This window comes from Metopolophium dirhodum, chromosome 1 (assembly GCF_019925205.1).
Source record: "Metopolophium dirhodum isolate CAU chromosome 1, ASM1992520v1, whole genome shotgun sequence".
NCBI lineage: Eukaryota > Metazoa > Arthropoda > Insecta > Hemiptera > Aphididae > Metopolophium > Metopolophium dirhodum.
In genome coordinates this window covers 155715869-155736165 of record NC_083560.1, presented here as the reverse complement: position 1 = coordinate 155736165, position 20297 = coordinate 155715869, and the positions used below count along the sequence as shown (strand labels likewise).

Sequence of the window (20297 nt, the reverse complement as noted above, 5' to 3'; positions counted from 1 at the left end):
CATTTTTCATTATTGGGTTACATAATTTAAATTAAAAAAAAAAACATAATATGTTGATGAATAAGACTTCAGACAGTTGCAGATACATGTTTCAACTATAGATAAACTAGTTGATCTGAAAACTAGAATTTAGAACTCAAAAATTACGTTTATATTCACATTTTTTATTATTGGTGTAAATCATTTCAAATAAAAAAAAAACATAAATTGTTGTTGAATAGGACTTCAAAGAATTGCAAATATTTTTATCCACTATACATAAACTAGATGATCTGCGAACTAGAATTTAAAACTCAATTATTAAGCTTATATTAACATTTTTCATTTTTGGGTTACATAATTTAAATTAAAAAAAAAACATAATATGTTGATGAATAAGACTTCAGACAGTTGCAGATACATTTTTCAACTATAGATAAACTAGTTGATCAGAAAACTAGAATTTAGAACTCAATTATTAAGCTTATATTAACATTTTTGATTATTGGGGTACATCGTTTCAAATTAAAAAAAAACATAATATGTTGATGAATAAGACTTCAGACAGTTGGAGATACATTTTTCAACTATAGATAAACAAGTTGATCTGAAAACTAGAATTTAGAACTCAATAATTACGTTTATATTTACATTTTTTATTATTGGTGTAAATCATTTCAAATAAAAAAAAAACATAAGTTGTTGTTGAATAAGACTTCAGACAAATGCAAATACATTTATCCACTATACATAAACTAGATGATCAGCGAACTAGACTTTAAAACTCAATTATTAAGCTTATATAACATTTTTCATTCTTGGGGTACATCATTTCAAATTAAAAAAAAACATAATATGTTGATGAATAAGGCTTCAGTCAAATGCAAATACATTTATCCACTATACATAAACTAGATGATCAGCGAACTAGACTTTAAAACTCAATTATTAAGCTTATATTAACATTTTTCATTATTGGGGTACATCATTTTAAATTAAAAAAAAAACATAATATGTTGATGAATAAGACTTCAGACAGTTGCAGATACATGTTTCAACTATAGATAAACTAGTTGATCTGAAAACTAGAATTTAGAACTCAATAAATACGTTTATATTCACATTTTTTATTATTGGTGTAAATCATTTCAAATAAAAAAAAAACATAAATTGTTGTTGAATAGGACTTCAAAGAATTGCAAATATTTTTATCCACTATACATAAACTAGATGATCTGCGAACTAGAATTCAAAACTCAATTATTAAGCATATATTAACATTTTTCATTTTTGGGTTACATCATTTTAAATTAAAAAAAAAACATAATATGTTGATGAATAAGACTTCAGACTGTTGCAGATACATGTTTCAACTATAGATAAACTAGTTGATCTGAAAACTAGAATTTAGAACTCAATAATTACGTTTATATTTACATTTTTTATTATTGGTGTAAATCATTATAAATAAAAAATTAACATAAATTGTTGTTGAATAGGACTTCAAAGAATTGCAAATATTTTTATCCACTATACATAAACTAGATGATCTGCGAACTAGAATTTAAAACTCAATTATTAAGCTTATATTAACATTTTTCATTTTTGGGTTACATCATTTTAAATTAAAAAAAAAACATAAAATGTTGATGAATAAGACTTCAGACAGTTTTAGATACATTTTTCAACTATAGATAAACTAGTTGATCAAAAAACTAGAATTTAGAACTCAATTATTAAGCTTATATTAACATTTTTGATTATTGGGGTACATAATTTCAAATAAAAAAAAAACATAATATGTTGATGAATAAGACTTCAGACTGTTGCAGATACATGTTTCAACTATAGATAAACTAGTTGATCTGAAAACTAGAATTTAAAACTCAATTATTACGTTTATATTTACATTTTTTAATATTGGCGTAAATCATTTCAAATAAAAAAAAAACATAAGTTGTTGTTGAATAGGACTTCATACAATTGCAGATACATTTTTCAACTATAGATAAACTAGTTGATCAGAAAACTAGAATTTAGAACTCAATTATTAAGCTTATATTAACATTTTTGATTATTGGGGTACATCATTTCAAATTAAAAAAAAACATAATATGTTGATGAATAAGACTTCAGACTGTTGCAGATACATGTTTCAACTATAGATAAACTAGTTGATCTGAAAACTAGAATTTAGAACTCAATAATTACGTTTATATTTACATTTTTTATTATTGGTGTAAATCATTTCAAATAAAAAAAAAACGTAAATTGTTGTTGAATAGGACTTCAAAGAATTGCAAATATTTTTATCCACTATACATAAACTAGATGATCTGTGAACTAGAATTTAAAACTCAATTATTAAGCTTATATTAACATTTTTCATTTTTGGGTTACATCATTTTAAATTAAAAAAAAAACATAATATGTTGATGAATAAGACTTCAGACAGTTGCAGATACATTTTTCAACTATAGATAAACTAGTTGATCAGAAAACTAGAATTTAGAACTCAATTATTACGTTTATATTTACATTTTTTATTATTGTGGTAAATCATTTCAAATAAAAAAAAAACATAATTTGTTGTTGAATAAGACTTCAGACAAATGCAAATACATTTATCCACTATACATAAACTAGATGATCAGCGAACTAGACTTTAAAACTCAATTATTAAGCTTATATTAACATTTTTCATTATTAGGGTACATCATTTCAAATTAAAAAAAAACATAATATGTTGATGAATAAGACTTCAGACTGTTGCAGATACATGTTTCAACTATAGATAAACTAGTTGATCTGAAAACTAGAATATAGAACTCAATAATTACGTTTATATTTACATTTTTGATTATTGGTCTAATCATTTCAAATAAAAAAAAAACATAAGTTGTTGATGAATAAGACTTCAGTCAAATGCAAATACATTTATCTACTATACATAAACTAGATGATCTGCGAACTAGACTTTAAAACTCAATTATTAAGCTTATATTAACATTTTTCATAATTGGGGTACATCATTTCAAATTAAAAAAAAACATAATATGTTGATGAATAAGATTTCAGACAGTTGCAGATACATTTTTCAACTATAGATAAACTAGTTGATCAGAAAACTAGAATTTAGAACTGAATTTTTAAGCTTATAATAACATTTTTGAATATTGGGGTACATCATTTCAAATTAAAAAAAAATATAATATGTTGATGAATAAGACTTCAGACTGTTGCAGATACATGTTTCAACTATAGATAAACTAGTTGATCTGAAAACTAGAATTTAGAACTCAATAATTACGTTTATATTCACATTTTTTATTATTGGTGTAAATCATTTCAAATAAAAAAAAAACATAAATTGTTGTTGAATAGGACTTCAAAGAATTGCAAATATTTTTATCCACTATACATAAACTAGATGATCTGCGAACTAGAATTCAAAACTCAATTATTAAGCTTATATTAACATTTTTCATTTTTGGGTTACATCATTTTAAATTAAAAAAAAAACATAATATGTTGATGAATAAGACTTCAGACAGTTGCAGATACATTTTTCAACTATAGATAAACTAGTTGATGTGAAAACTAGAATTTAGAATTCAATAATTACGTTTATATTTACATTTTTGATTATTGGTCTAATCATTTCAAATAAAAAAAAAACATAAGTTGTTGATGAATAAGACTTCAGTCAAATGCAAATACATTTTTCAACTATAGATAAACTAGTTGATGTGAAAACTAGAATTTAGAATTCAATAATTACGTTTATATTTACATTTTTTATTATAGTGGTAAATCATTTCAAATAAAAAAAAAACATAAGTTGTTGTTGAATAAGACTTCAGACAAATGCAAATACATTTATCCACTATACATAAACTAGATGATCAGCGAACTAGACTTTAAAACTCAATTATTACGTTTATATTTACATTTTTTATTATTGTAGTAAATCATTTCAAATAAAAAAAAAACATAATTTGTTGTTGAATAAGACTTCAGACAAATGCAAATACATTTATCCACTATACATAAACTAGATGATCAGCGAACTAGACTTTAAAACTCAATTATTAAGCTTATATTAAAATTTTTCAATATTGGGGTGAGTCATTACAAATTAAAAAAAAACATAATATGTTGATGAATAAGACTTCAGACAGTTGCAGATACATTTTTCAACTATAGATAAACTAGTTGATCAGAAAACTAGAATTTAGAACTCAATTATTAAGCTTATATTAACATTTTTGATTATTGGGGTACATCATTTCAAATTAAAAAAAAAACATAATATGTTGATGAATAAGACTTCAGACAGTTAAAGATACATTTTTCAACTATAGATAAACTAGTTGATCTAAAAACTAGAATTTAGAACTCAATTATTAAGCTTATATTACATTTTTGATTATTGGGGTACATCATTTCAAATTAGAAAAAAACATAATATGTTGATGAATAAGACTTCAAACAGTTTCAGATACATTTTTCAACTATAGATAAACTAGTTGATCAGAAAACTAGAATTTAAAACTCAATTATTACGTTTATATTTACATTTTTTAATATTGGCGTAAATCATTTCAAATAAAAAAAAAACATAAGTTGTTGTTGAATAGGACTTCAAACAATTGCAGATACATTTTTCAACAATAGATAAACTAGTTGATCAGAAAACTAGAATTTAGAACTCAATTATTAAGCTTATATTAACATTTTTGATTATTGGGGTACATCATTTCAAATTAGAAAAAAACATAATATGTTGATGAATAAGACTTCAGACAGTTTCAGATACATTTTTCAACTATAGATAAACTAGTTGATCAGAAAACTAGAATTTAGAACTCAATTATTAAGCTTATATTAACATTTTTGATTATTGGGGTACATCATTTCAAATTAAAAAAAAACATAATATGTTGATGAATAAGACTTCAGACTGTTGCAGATACATGTTTCAACTATAGATAAACTAGTTGATCTGAAAACTAGAATTTAGAACTCAATAATTACGTTTATATTCACATTTTTTATTATTGGTGTAAATCATTTCAAATAAAAAAAAAACATAAATTGTTGTTGAATAGGACTTCAAAGAATTGCAAATATTTTTATCCACTATACATAAACTAGATGATCTGCGAACTAGAATTCAAAACTCAATTATTAAGCAAATATTAACATTTTTCATTTTTGGGTTACATCATTTTAAATTAAAAAAAAAACATAATATGTTGATGAATAAGACTTCAGACAGTTGCAGATACATTTTTCAACTATAGATAAACTAGTTGATGTGAAAACTAGAATTTAGAATTCAATAATTACGTTTATATTTACATTTTTTATTATAGTGGTAAATCATTTCAAATAAAAAAAAAACATAAGTTGTTGTTGAATAAGACTTCAGACAAATGCAAATACATTTATCCACTATACATAAACTAGATGATCAGCGAACTAGACTTTAAAACTCAATTATTACGTTTATATTTACATTTTTTATTATTGTAGTAAATCATTTCAAATAAAAAAAAAACATAATTTGTTGTTGAATAAGACTTCAGACAAATGCAAATACATTTATCCACTATACATAAACTAGATGATCAGCGAACTAGACTTTAAAACTCAATTATTAAGCTTATATTAAAATTTTTCAATATTGGGGTGAGTCATTACAAATTAAAAAAAAACATAATATGTTGATGAATAAGACTTCAGACAGTTGCAGATACATTTTTCAACTATAGATAAACTAGTTGATCAGAAAACTAGAATTTAGAACTCAATTATTAAGCTTATATTAACATTTTTGATTATTGGGGTACATCATTTCAAATTAAAAAAAAAACATATTATGTTGATGAATAAGACTTCAGACAGTTGCAGATACATTTTTCAACTATAGATAAACTAGTTGATCAGAAAACTAGAATTTAGAACTCAATTATTAAGCTTATATTACATTTTTGATTATTGGGGTACATCATTTCAAATTAGAAAAAAACATAATATGTTGATGAATAAGACTTCAGACAGTTTCAGATACATTTTTCAACTATAGATAAACTAGTTGATCAGAAAACTAGAATTTAGAACTCAATTATTAAGCTTATATTAACATTTTTGATTATTGGGGTACATCATTTCAAATTAAAAAAAAACATAATATGTTGATGAATAAGACTTCAGACTGTTGCAGATACATGTTTCAACTATAGATAAACTAGTTGATCTGAAAACTAGAATTTAGAACTCAATAATTACGTTTATATTTACATTTTTTATTATTGGTGTAAATCATTATAAATAAAAAAATAACATAAATTGTTGTTGAATAGGACTTCAAAGAATTGCAAATATTTTTATCCACTATACATAAACTAGATGATCTGCGAACTAGAATTTAAAACTCAATTATTAAGCTTATATTAACATTTTTGATTATTGGGGTACATCATTTCAAATTAAAAAAAAACATAATATGTTGATGAATAAGACTTCAGACTGTTGCAGATACATGTTTCAACTATAGATAAACTAGTTGATCTGAAAACTAGAATTTAGAACTCAATAATTACGTTTATATTCACATTTTTTATTATTGGTGTAAATCATTTCAAATAAAAAAAAAACATAAATTGTTGTTGAATAGGACTTCAAAGAATTGCAAATATTTTTATCCACTATACATAAACTAGATGATCTGCGAACTAGAATTCAAAACTCAATTATTAAGCAAATATTAACATTTTTCATTTTTGGGTTACATCATTTTAAATTAAAAAAAAAACATAATATGTTGATGAATAAGACTTCAGACAGTTGCAGATACATTTTTCAACTATAGATAAACTAGTTGATGTGAAAACTAGAATTTAGAATTCAATAATTACGTTTATATTTACATTTTTTATTATAGTGGTAAATCATTTCAAATAAAAAAAAAACATAAGTTGTTGTTGAATAAGACTTCAGACAAATGCAAATACATTTATCCACTATACATAAACTAGATGATCAGCGAACTAGACTTTAAAACTCAATTATTACGTTTATATTTACATTTTTTATTATTGTAGTAAATCATTTCAAATAAAAAAAAAACATAATTTGTTGTTGAATAAGACTTCAGACAAATGCAAATACATTTATCCACTATACATAAACTAGATGATCAGCGAACTAGACTTTAAAACTCAATTATTAAGCTTATATTAAAATTTTTCAATATTGGGGTGAGTCATTACAAATTAAAAAAAAACATAATATGTTGATGAATAAGACTTCAGACAGTTGCAGATACATTTTTCAACTATAGATAAACTAGTTGATCAGAAAACTAGAATTTAGAACTCAATTATTAAGCTTATATTAACATTTTTGATTATTGGGGTACATCATTTCAAATTAAAAAAAAAACATATTATGTTGATGAATAAGACTTCAGACAGTTGCAGATACATTTTTCAACTATAGATAAACTAGTTGATCAGAAAACTAGAATTTAGAACTCAATTATTAAGCTTATATTACATTTTTGATTATTGGGGTACATCATTTCAAATTAGAAAAAAACATAATATGTTGATGAATAAGACTTCAGACAGTTTCAGATACATTTTTCAACTATAGATAAACTAGTTGATCAGAAAACTAGAATTTAGAACTCAATTATTAAGCTTATATTAACATTTTTGATTATTGGGGTACATCATTTCAAATTAAAAAAAAACATAATATGTTGATGAATAAGACTTCAGACTGTTGCAGATACATGTTTCAACTATAGATAAACTAGTTGATCTGAAAACTAGAATTTAGAACTCAATAATTACGTTTATATTTACATTTTTTATTATTGGTGTAAATCATTATAAATAAAAAAATAACATAAATTGTTGTTGAATAGGACTTCAAAGAATTGCAAATATTTTTATCCACTATACATAAACTAGATGATCTGCGAACTAGAATTTAAAACTCAATTATTAAGCTTATATTAACATTTTTCGTTTTTGGGTTACATCATTTTAAATTAAAAAAAAAACATAATATGTTGATGAATAAGACTTCAGACAGTTGCAGATACATGTTTCAACTATAGATAAACTAGTTGATCAAAAAACTAGAATTTAGAACTCAATTATTAAGCTTATATTAACATTTTTGATTATTGGGGTAAGTAGTATAAAAAGGACAGTTCGTGCACATCGTCCTCGTCCTCGTCCTCGTCCTCGTCTTCCCCTCGCCTTACTCGTCATCCACTCGTCTTGCCGCCGCCGCCTGATCGGTCACGTGACGGTCGTAATGTATTATATTCGCGCATGCGTACAACACAGAGTTATCAGTCATATGATACCATATTATTGTACATATACCATATTATTGTACATACACCATATTATTGTACATATACCATATTATTGTACATATACCATATTATTGTACACACACCATATTATTGTGTGTATATTATTGAAAACTTTTTTTTTTTTCATTAAATAAATAATGAAAAAAGTGCGGTGAGATTCGAACCCACGACCCCCGAGCTATAGCACAGACGCTTTAACCCACTCAGCCACAAAGCCGTAATACCAATAAAATGATTCTTAACGTATATAGCTACGAATATTATTGTACTCATCTCTATGTAATAACTGGTTGATACATTTATGTATCAAGGACTTATGTTACATTTAAGAATAATATTCTTGTACAATTACATTCTACAGGAATGAATCGTCTTGTGTGACCCGATAGACCCTAACTAATTGTTAACAATAACATTCTTCAACAAGGGTTGAGACTACACATGTTAGGCCCTTTGTATACAGGAATGAAACGTCGTGTGTGTGCCTACATACCCTAACTATTGGTAACATTCTTCAACAAGGGTTGTGACTATACCCTTTGTATACAGGCAACGACGTGTGTGTCCCGACATACCCTATCTATTGTTAACATTATTCAACAACACTACACATGTTCACCCCTTTGTATATTTTTAACCTTAAATTTCTGTCGCCATAACGTTCTATGGCGAGACATGTGTTGGACATACCCTATATCTATTGTTAACATTCTTCGACAAGGGTTGTGACTATACCCCTTTGTGTACAGGCAACGACATGTGTGTCCCGACATACCCTATCTTTTGTTAACATTCAACAACAAGGTTATAAATGTATACCCTTTGTATATTTTAAGCCTTGTCCACTTACACCTTTTACGGCAGGTGTTGTTATTCAATTTCTCATCTGTTGTGATTTACTCCCACCTAATAATGCTACCCCCACCGAATAATGACTCAAATCGACAGACGCTTGACCCTGCAAGAGCGGCCATTTATTCAGTGTGTTCAGAGTCTTATACTATACTACACGTACATTTTTATTTCTTGTTAGTGTTTTTTCAAGTCTTAATAAATTTCAAGTTTTTATAAGTTTTTAAAATCACTAATAACATGGCCGGTTCGATCGCTGACAATGCTGCAATCTACAAAAAGAAGCCGTTTGCGTACGTTCCACCGTCAACTCCGGCTACCCTAATAGATTCTACATCCTACACATTGGACTTTACCTCTCGAAAATTTTTACTTGTTGGAATCGATCCGACTGATGATTTCCAAACAGTCATCCATATATTGACTTCTTCACGTTACGTAAAGTTGTCAACAGATTTTCTAAGACGAATATTCTCGCTTATGGGTAACGTGCTATCATTTATACTAGAAATACCTACATCATATAAACGAAATACATTTCTCGAGACAGATTTTTTCAAATTATCGAGTATGGTGTATGTAGGAGTAAATGTTTTAGTAATAGAATCTAAAACTGAGGACGGGTGTAGAGTTCTTTTGAATCGTTCAGATCTAATTCAGCTTCAGAACTTGGAATGGAGTATTGCTGCGAGTATACGGGAAAAAGATATTTTCATCAAACCCAAAATTATAAAACAAATGAACGAATATTCCGAGAATTTGATCGGGAAAATTCTTCAAGTGGATTCACCGCCTAATAATGTACGAGAAATGCAAATTTTCATTAACAACCAAGAAGTTAAGCAAACCAGTGAAAACCAATTCCTCAACCAAATCAGAATGTTTGCACCTATACAATTAACCGAACTTTGTATGAATCGTCTGGTGACACCAAACACCCCAGAGGTAATTCAGAAATTTATTATCACATATTATATAAAATATTTAATACTTTTTATATTATTTTAGCCATATGACATGAATTTTAGAAGCCCGTCATTAATGATACCAAGCTATTCACCTGTCAACGCTGGTAACTACAAATCGTACGAAGACCCCATTAGAAGTAATGGATTTAATCTGACGGATGAGGATTATGATTTATCTAAGGTAATTTATTAAATAATTTTTAGTAAAAACAATTTATTGATTTTATATTTATTTTTCCAGCCGATAGATCATTTTGATGGTCCAACGTCACCCGATGATAGCTGTAGCCAACAACTGTCGTTCGACGAAAATGATGGGCCTGATTTTTTCAATCTAAACCATGCATCGTCTCAATTCAAGACACCACGGACATCTCGATCAACTAGTGCTGAACCCCAAACACCGTTGCGTAAAGTAAAACGTAGACTTTTCTAATAATTTATGTAAAATAAATAATTTATGTAAAATAAAAAAAAAGACGTGATATATAAGAAAAAAGTTTTTTTATTTAATAATATTAAGGTTTACAATAAATATTAAGGTTTACAATAAAATATTAAGGTTTACAAAAAAGTATTTACACTAAATATTTACAAGGTTCTTACTTCTCCGTTAAATGGATTATAAGTAATAATTTGGTCATGTAATATTAAACAATATGCGGAAGTGGAAGCTGGAAACGCCTCATCAGCTTCTAGTTCAATTCTGAGGTCAACAGTTGACATTTTCACGTTGTCGTTCTGTCGGCTCATGTCAACAACTATGATTGGAGAGTGATTTTTGAATTCTGATCGGTTCAATAGAGGTGTTACATCGTCGTGACCGTAGTAAGATTTTTGGAACTCTGCATACGCGCGGTATAATGTCGCCATCTTATTCTTGTTAAAGTCACTTTGAAAATCTTCATATGGAAATACTTCGGAGTTTAAATAGACTTTCAAGTTTTTAATTTTACAATGATCGAAGTATGACATTGCTTTACTTGTGCTATTTTTCCTATCAGTTTGAAATCCGATTATAACATATCTAGGTTTTTCCAACTTGTTGGATGTCTTTACTTTCCACGAATGTGAAGTGTTTTGAGGTAAAAATGGGTATTCACATAGTTCCCACGATCTGAACGTACATGTCAGGGGTTTTTGACTGTTGACTACTTTCAACAGTCGAATTTTTTCTCTATCGCTAACTCTCACTATAGGCATCCGCCACAATATTTTTGTTATGTTTATTTTAGCGTCTTTTAGTTTAGCACCGTCCACTAACTCGTTATTTTTATATTGCTTAATAGCATTTAAATCGATGGATGATCTATTTAATATGAGTTGCTGGTTACAGTTGATTAAAATACGTTTATAATCTTCACAAAAACCAAACAAATGTTTAAGATTAATACATCCGTTAAAATTACCACTATCAATAAAATCTTTATTAACATTTTTAAAATCACTATCCCAGGCAGCGTTTTGGTGTGAGGAAATATTTGTTTTATTGTACGAACAATATCCTTTTAATGTGGTCGATATACCCGGATTGACGAGTTTCTGAATTTGATTTCCGTTTATTTCATATTTCATTTCGGAGAAAAGAAATGCCAGTCCGTTGTTTATAAATCTAATCTCGTCAGTTATTTCTGCAGGTTTGGTTATTGTCCCCTCGATGTAAATATAACTCTCGCATGGTAAAGTATAAGACTCTGTGTTATGTAAAGCAATACGCACCTCATCATTATTAGAAAGAGCCGATGTTGAATACGGTAAAAAAGAATGATAATCAATTTGTGTTATTTTACAATCGTCGATGTAACCAGCCGTCACGTCTAAATATGTGTCGTCCATATTAAATGACGTTAATCGAGCGTAGAAAAGCCAAATTATCAGGTGTTAGACTATGTTTAGTCTGTTTTCGTCTCGAATATTTTTTCTTCTTCGGAGTTGTTACCTTGTTAGTGTTTTTAACACGACTAACGGGTTTTTCATATACAGCCCTATTTATATTGTAAAATTGAAGCCCCATCACGAGTCTTGAATTAATAATCGTATTGATAGCGGTTCGCCCCGTAGATCGATCAACTCGTCGTCCTGATTTTTTAAAATTATACTTGCGTGTGTTATAGATGTAGAATTAATGGAGTAAAAAACCAAATGTGTTGGTACCTCTATTATTTTATAGCCTGGAGGAACATTCGGATAGAACTCGTGGATTGTATGGCACTGCTTACCGTTGACGAATGAACCCATAACTAGATTTGAATCGATATATATACAGTTTGTTTTGGTAATATTGACCAACGTATCTGATTCGTGTTTGACATTAGCAGCATATTTACGATTTTTGAACCCCAACAACTGTCCTATACTATCAGTCATACGAAAATCTACAGTTTCACTACAAAACATTGTACATTTTAGTGTATTATTATCTGCTCTCAACTCGAATAAAGTATCTGTATTATGCAATACACGTTTTATAGCTGCTTCAATTTCATTCAACTCATAAGAGCCGGTAGGTATCACATAGCTGTCGCTATTCATATTGTTATCATTACTGTATGTGAAGCATATTTTATTACACTTTTCGTTTACGTTAGGAATAGAATTATTCGTTTGAAAACCTAACAGACAGATTTTTGCATTTTTACTGACTTCTATCGGTGGAAAAAAGTCACACGACAATTCGCTAGAGTTACCGGTTAACGTTATAGTGTACATGATAAAAATTTTAAGCACAGGTGACCACAGTTTGTTGTGTTATATTTCTGATGTCTCTCGTAGTTATATTCGATATTGCAACCGTTGAAATATTTCTGTAATTCTAGCGGCGGCGTTAAATTTCCATAACTATCATAATATTTAACTTTTTTTCCGATTTTCTTATACGCTACCCAATGAGTACCTGTACCGTTTTCGATGTCTAAATTAACTACAGCTGACTCTTGATGTTTTGCTCGTCGAGGTAACTTGTCTCTAGCAAATACACCGATGAAATGAGGAATTTTCAACATGTCAGCGTATTTTATAATCTCATAATCGTACAACGCTCTATCGGGTAACGTAGAAATTAGTTTTTTGACCTTGATTTTTTAACCGACCCGCCCTTGTGTGGTGCTAGGTATAAACCTTTACCTTTTACGATTTTATAAGAACTACCCTTGTGAGGAGTAAGATATAATCCTTTGCCTAAATGAATAGGTGTGCTTTTTCCAGAATTTAACTCTTTCACGACTTTTACTATATTACCTACTCCACCGGTAAGCGCGCCTAATGCTGATAAACCAGCAAAAATAGGAATTAAAGGTAGAACACCACCTTTTTTCGGTATCGGTATAATTCTCGGTGTTTTAGTTTTATTCTTTTTATTCTTTTTAATTTTTTTCGCAGCTGACAGACATGTTCTTACTAATTTTGTTATATTATTTTCGTTCATTTTATTTTTGATGGAATTTTTAGCAGCCAAAACCATTTGTTTAAATCCGCAACCAGCTCCAAGCTTACGTTTGACTTTCATGGCTGTAGTGACTAGCCAAGACGCCGCTTTTTCTTTGATACCTGTGTTTTTAGATTTAAACACTTCCCAAGCCTGATTTTCTAATACTTCGTCTGCTCTATGTCGATCAGTTAGCAAATTACTTTCCTCGTATGCGATATCGTGCGCTCTGGCCAACTCGTCAAGTCTGTTTATACCACGTTCTCCTCGTGCTAATCTTTGTTTCAATTTGGTTCCGGGACCGGCAAATCTAAAAACAATTAATCACAAAATTTAAAAACGGATTTATTAGTCATAATATATTGTAGCGACTTACCTATAACCAGGTAAATGTAATTCCACGGGTAAATGATTTATAACAGAGTTAATAAGACCGGAGCCTTTATTGTTGTTTCGCTTACGAACGAGAGACATCGTGTGACGCTATCGCTAACATAGCACCTATATTTATAGTGAAAAATTAAAAAAAAAAAATGCGCTTTATCGAACAAGAGAAAAAACTCCGAATTTATAATATTGATTCTCCCGAGACAATTCAACAGAGACATGGAGAGCTTTTCCCAAATACGATAAGGTCGTTGGTACTCGGCAGCTCGGGGTGTGGTAAGACCAATCTGATATATTTTCTACTAGTCGATGAAAACGGGTTACGATTTGAAAACGTTTACATATACTCCAAGACGCTGGAACAACCTAAATATAAATTATTAAAACGTATTATTGATGGAATAGATGACATGAACATTTTTACCTTTTTCGAGAATGATAAAGTAATTCCACCCGAGAAAGTTTTACCAAATTCAATTTTTATCTTGGACGATGTTATTGGTGAACACCAAAACGTTATAAGAGATTATTTTTCTCGAGGTCGCCACAATAAAATAGATATATTCTATCTGGCCCAGAGTTATTCAAAAGTACCAAAACAGCTGATACGTGACAACGCAAATTTAATAGTATTATTTAAACAGGACGAAACAAATTTAAAACATGTATACAACGAGCACTGTTCTGGGGACATGTCATATACACAATTTAAACATTTCTGTGTAACATGTTGGAACCGTGAGAGGTTTACATTTGTTGTTATTTGTAAAGATAGTGAGCGTGATAACGGACGTTATCGTTTTGGGTTTGATACTTTTGTAGTTATATAAGATGAAACAACTAATAAATATTATCATTTAAAACGTAGTCATGACGGAAGCAACTACTGTGTTAGATGAGCTAGTTAAAGCTAAGGAAAGTATTAAACGTAAATATATCGCATTAAAAACAGGTTCGGATAATGTTCAACAATTAATGACACAGACATTAAAACCAATTATCGATCCGTTAACTAAAATATCAAATAAACCACGATTGAACAAGGAAAATACTAACAATAAATCAAAAAACTCGATTTTGGACTACTATCAACAAGAAATTGAAAATTGGTTTCAGTCTACAGACTTGGATAAAATCTATGGTCCGAAAAAACTTCCAAACGGACATATTATCTTGGGCAAAGAAGAAGTAAAATTCTTAGAAAACACTTTAATTATCGACAGTAATGTTTATACCTTAACCTCGGGTCTTATACAGTTAATATTTTTGAAAAATCCACTCGTTTATACCGAAAACGATTTAGATGAGTATAAATCTATATTAACTCAAACATCGGTACATTTATCTACAGTTGGAAATAAAATAAAAAAGGGTGGTACTAAATATTCAACAATTATCAGTAAATTATTCCCCTCGGGTGGCGAACTGTCTATGAAATTACAGAAAAATAACTTAGTGTATTGGGATAATCCAAACGAGTTGGTCGACCGATTACGTCTGCTTCTCGCGTCAAAAGCAGCCGGCAATACAAGCGTTTCAAACGAAATAATATCGATTTTCGACGAATTACACGAGGCCGGACTAATAAAGCGAATTCCAGATGTCTAAACGGGAAATCGCTAACGAACTTCACAAACCAGCAAGGAAAAATTTCACTAGGCGTCGAGTTAACGTCTATGGAAAAAATGATTTATGGCAAGCTGACTTGGTTGAAATGATACCATATTCAAAGATAAATGGCGGTTACAAATACATCCTGGTTGTAATTGACTGTTTTACAAAATTTTCTTGGGCATTACCATTAAAGTCTAAATCGGGTAAAGAAGTCACTAGCGCGATGTCAAAAATATTACTCGATCGTTCACCAAAACTTTTACAACTCGATAACGGAAAAGAATTTTACAACACCACTTTCGACGCTTTGATGACCAAGTATGGCATACACAAATATTCAACTTTCAGTATTCTAAAAGCGAGTATAGCGGAAAGGATGAATCGTACATTGAAAGGGAGAATGTATAAAGAGTTCACTGCACGTGGGTCACACGAATGGGTTTCAATTTTACCAAAGTTACTTGACGAATACAATAATTCATACCATAGGACTATAGGAATGACACCGATACAAGCAGATTCCAACCCCGCTTCGGTGGTAATAAAACAACGTGAAATTAATACTGTAAAAATTAAGTTCAAAGTTGGTGATAATGTTCGTATCAGTACACAAAAGGGTGTGTTCACAAAAGGTTATCTACCAAACTGGTCTACAGAAATATTCGAGATTATCAAAATAAATAAAACATTACCCGTTACTTATCAACTACAAGATTATATGGGCAAACCTATAGCTGGTTGTTTTTACTCTGAAGAAATAAACAAAACTAATTTCCCAAACGAATATTTAATTGAAAAAATTATACGTAAAAAACAGAATCAAATGTACGTCAAGTGGTTAGGATTTGATAATACGCATAATAGTTGGATAAATACATGTGATGTAAAAAAATAGCGTCAGTCGTTTTATAACTATGAACGTGTTCGGTAGTTCTCAGGCTAGTGATACTAAAAGAATTATATCAGATATTCAGTCAAGTAACAAAACAATTCTAAATGATGTGAAACTCCAACAGAAAGAAATTGAAACTTTGAAAAATAATATTGTTAATCTAAGTGATAAGATACTATTGCTTGAAAATAATATACAATCAAGTAATAAGTCTGTATTAAATTGTGAAAATCGTATGTCGCAGCTATTTAATGACTGTGCTGAAACTAGTACAGCAATCGGTATCCAGGGACTCGACGTTGCCCAATTAAAAGCTGAAATAAATCGTATAACCGGAATATTTTATGAAAATTCATTACCGAATCATGGAACATATATTTCAGATTTAAATTCACGTTTGCTGATCATGGAAGGCAAAAATATTAAGAAAACTTAATTTCATAATTTGGTATGCGATATTGAAAAATAATTTCAGTCGAGCTGTATACATCATCGTGTTTGGTAGTCCTGTGCTAGTGTTAAAAGTATTTCTGTCTTATAAAATATTGTATAATTTACATTACTAGTAATTTTTATATACATTTAATAAACCTGAAATTATGTCGTCGGCTATCGCAGACATGCAATGCGTACTTGGAGCAAACAATAAATATTTTATTAAAGAATTATCTATTGTTGATATAGAATCATTTGCGAGCCAACACTGGATTTTTAAAAATTCAAAATCTCAGCAGGACAATAAATCTCGTAAAACTAATAAGTGGCTAGAACTTAACTATCATAAACTATCTATAGAATATGGTGATATTGAGTATGAAGAACTAAGTAGAATATTGAATTCTTTAAAGTTCTCCTGCATTTACGTCAAAGGTGAACAGAAAAAACAGCTGCTTACAGAATTTATACCTCAAGTCGCACTAATCAACATCGAAGACCTTGGATGTCCACGTTTGGACGAAATATGTGATGGAGAAACTCACCCCTGCTGTATTTTTCATATGGATTTTAATCCAAAACAATGTACATTTTATAAAGTATTTGCTATTAGAAAATGGTTTGTAAATAATTCTTAAAAATTGTGAATGTATACATTTTATTTAATAAACATAATAATATTATATTTTAACATTGATTTTTTTTTATTTATATGTTAACATATATACATACATTTATATATATGTTAACATTCACAAGGTTTTTAATATAATATGTTAACATATATACATATACATTTATATATGATAACATTTACAAGGTTTTTAATTAAAAATATATACTAATATTGTTTTCCTTTGATCTGAAACAGAAAAAAATGATTAAATATATTATTAAGACTAATCATGAAATAAAAAAAAAATAAAAAATGAATATAATTTTACAGAAAATAATACAAGATTTTTACATGATATTTTCTAAGTATTTACAGATATAAAGTATTAATGTTACATGATATTTACAAAGTATTTACAGAAATAAATTATTTTCAGGTTATTTACATGTCATTTAGTTATATAATAATTTAATAAATATACATACAAAAATAATAACTAAAATATAAAAACAATAATATACATAAACATAATATTTACAGAAAATGTTACATGATTTTTACATGATATTTACATGATATTTACATGATATTTACAGACTTAAAAATTATATAATATTATACTATATACATGGTACTTATAATATATTAAACTATCTTCATAAAACTTAATATCCTACACCCTCCATCATTGCTACCATCTCTGCTTCCACCCTCTCAAGTTCCCTCTCGAGTTCTTTAGCCTCTCTATAAAATTCAAAAATAATGTAAGTAAAATAAAATAAAATATACTTTTATTCATTTTTCATACTCTATACGATAATGTCCATAAGCTAAGGTATGTATTTTGTCATCTAGAATGAATCTCTTGTCGTCATGATTATTGTAAGACAATTTGTTTGTATTGAGTGTCATTAGCTGGTGGTTGAATGACCTAATTGAAATATTCTGTTTATAAACTACTAATCCGGGTTCACTAAACAGACACATCCGATGGTCCTCGAACGTCATGTGGTTATCAACTACATGACGTCTTATACCCTTTGCCCTAATCTCCTCTTTTGGTTGAATGGCCCCTCTCCCCTCGATTTTATAAGCATATGATTTAGCACGGAGAGCACAAAAAGCTGTCATAATCAATCCATCAGTTTCGTCGGAGAAATACCCTGGGACCTTACGACGTTCGGCGATATAACAGGGATGATCCTGTGGAAGGTTTGCAGTATCCAACCGGTTAAGTAAGATTGGGTAGTTTAATAGGTCCTCGTAAAAATCATCGGTGAATATATGGTACACCAGTGAATCTAAAATAAAAATAATAAGTATGAATGTAGTTTTATAATATACATAGTTACAAATAAATATATATATATTTTTACCAGTGTCAGTATACATGAGTTTGATTTTCTCTCCGTAATGTTTCTGCATTACCTCGTAGTGATAGTCGTACATTAAACTTTTCGAAATATCAAGGACCGCAAAACCTTAATTTTATAAAAATTATTATATCTGTCATGGTCAAATTCAATATAAAAATATTTACCTATATATATCGGTTTACAGAAATCAATGATTTTATTTTCCAACGTTACAGCAGAAATATTTTCTCTGTACGAAGTACAATGCTTAAATGTCGATTTATTTATGAGTTTTTGTAATCGTCTATCACTCACTACTATTTCCATTTTCAATCTGTGCCTCATCGATTCAAGGGTTTTCCCTGTAAAATAATAAATTAAGTTTTTAAAAGTTCAAAACAAAAGATTAAAAGTTAAAAGTAACTTACCAAATACAGCGTTAATCATAAGCTTAAAAAATAGACTCTCAAAATCATTTTTTGAGTTCTTCCTCAAAATTGTATTCAATAAAATATACTCAGCTAACCACCCTGACTGATTGAATTGAATAACTCTATGCACCTATAATAATAATAATAATATGAAATACTTGAATATTATAATATTATATAAAAAAAAAAATAATAAAAAATATCGTTTTACTTTTTCAACTATTAATCCGTTTTTAATGGCCTGCTGAAGGTTTCTGTAATGAACAATATAGTTTTTTTTTGTCTCTAGGGTCGCCATCAGTTTTGGAACCTTTGAGCCTACGGGTGTAGCGTTTTGAGGAAGAAACGGAAAGTCGTTATGCCGATCGTGGAGTTCTTTTGGATATGATATATCAACCTCATAAATACGCCCTATAGGTGAAGTATCATCCAAATCATTCAATCCTGCAAGCGTAGGTTTCACCCATTTAAAACCGCCAGTTGGCATGTATTGACTCATCGCGTAACCATAGAGATTATTACCTAAGAATATTTTATATAAATAAGGTATGAAAATATTTTTTAAAAAAAATATATTTTTTCTTACAATCCTGATACACCAGCCACGATTTTTCTTTCTCAGCATCATAATCGGGAACTTTCTCATGGTTTGCCGTCGCATACCGCTTGCTCGCCTGCACAAGACCTCCACGAATACCTATAAAATCAAAAATAATAATAATAAATCTTTTAAACTTTTAAACTTTTTTTTTCCTTACCTTTTTCGAACATTAACAGCATCTCGTAATCTGATAAAAGCTGTAATCTAATCTGAGTCTTCTTCAACATACAATGAAAAGACATTCCTGGAGCTGTATAATAAAATGCGGGGTCGATAGCATAAGCTTTCATGCACACATCTCGAAAGTTTTCAAAAATGTCAGCAAGCAAAAGCACATCAATT

The 20297-nt window shown here is 28.9% G+C and overlaps 2 protein-coding genes across 2 annotated transcripts; one reads left to right on the top strand and one right to left on the bottom strand.

Annotated features, from left to right (window-relative positions):
• The first annotated feature begins 8209 nt into the window (after positions 1-8209).
• Positions 8210-10727, top strand: LOC132935455 (uncharacterized). Its single transcript, XM_061002010.1, has 3 exons — positions 8210-10177; positions 10241-10381; positions 10442-10727. Exons 1-3 carry the CDS (start codon positions 9473-9475, stop codon positions 10634-10636), a joined length of 1041 nt encoding a protein of 346 aa, XP_060857993.1. The 5' UTR covers positions 8210-9472; the 3' UTR covers positions 10637-10727.
• Positions 10728-10850: 123 nt separating this feature from the next.
• LOC132933417 (uncharacterized) lies at positions 10851-12036 on the bottom strand. The gene is made up of 2 exons (XM_060999708.1): positions 10933-12036; positions 10851-10874 (listed from the first exon to the last, which is right to left on the bottom strand). The coding sequence occupies exons 1-2, from the start codon at positions 12034-12036 to the stop codon at positions 10851-10853; spliced, it is 1128 nt and encodes a 375-aa protein (XP_060855691.1).
• Between the last annotated feature and the right edge of the window lie 8261 nt (positions 12037-20297).

Coding starts and splice junctions, on each gene's coding strand:
- LOC132935455 (XM_061002010.1), top strand. CDS start 9,473: ATGGCCGGTTCGATCGCTGACAATGCTGCAATCTACAAAAAGAAGCCG. Junction 10,178..10,240: donor TGACACCAAACACCCCAGAG/GTAATTCAGAAA, acceptor ATATTATTTTAG/CCATATGACATGAATTTTAG. Junction 10,382..10,441: donor AGGATTATGATTTATCTAAG/GTAATTTATTAA, acceptor TTATTTTTCCAG/CCGATAGATCATTTTGATGG.
- LOC132933417 (XM_060999708.1), bottom strand. CDS start 12,036: ATGGACGACACATATTTAGACGTGACGGCTGGTTACATCGACGATTGT. Junction 10,875..10,932: donor TGAGCCGACAGAACGACAAC/GTGAAAATGTCA, acceptor AGGCGTTTCCAG/CTTCCACTTCCGCATATTGT.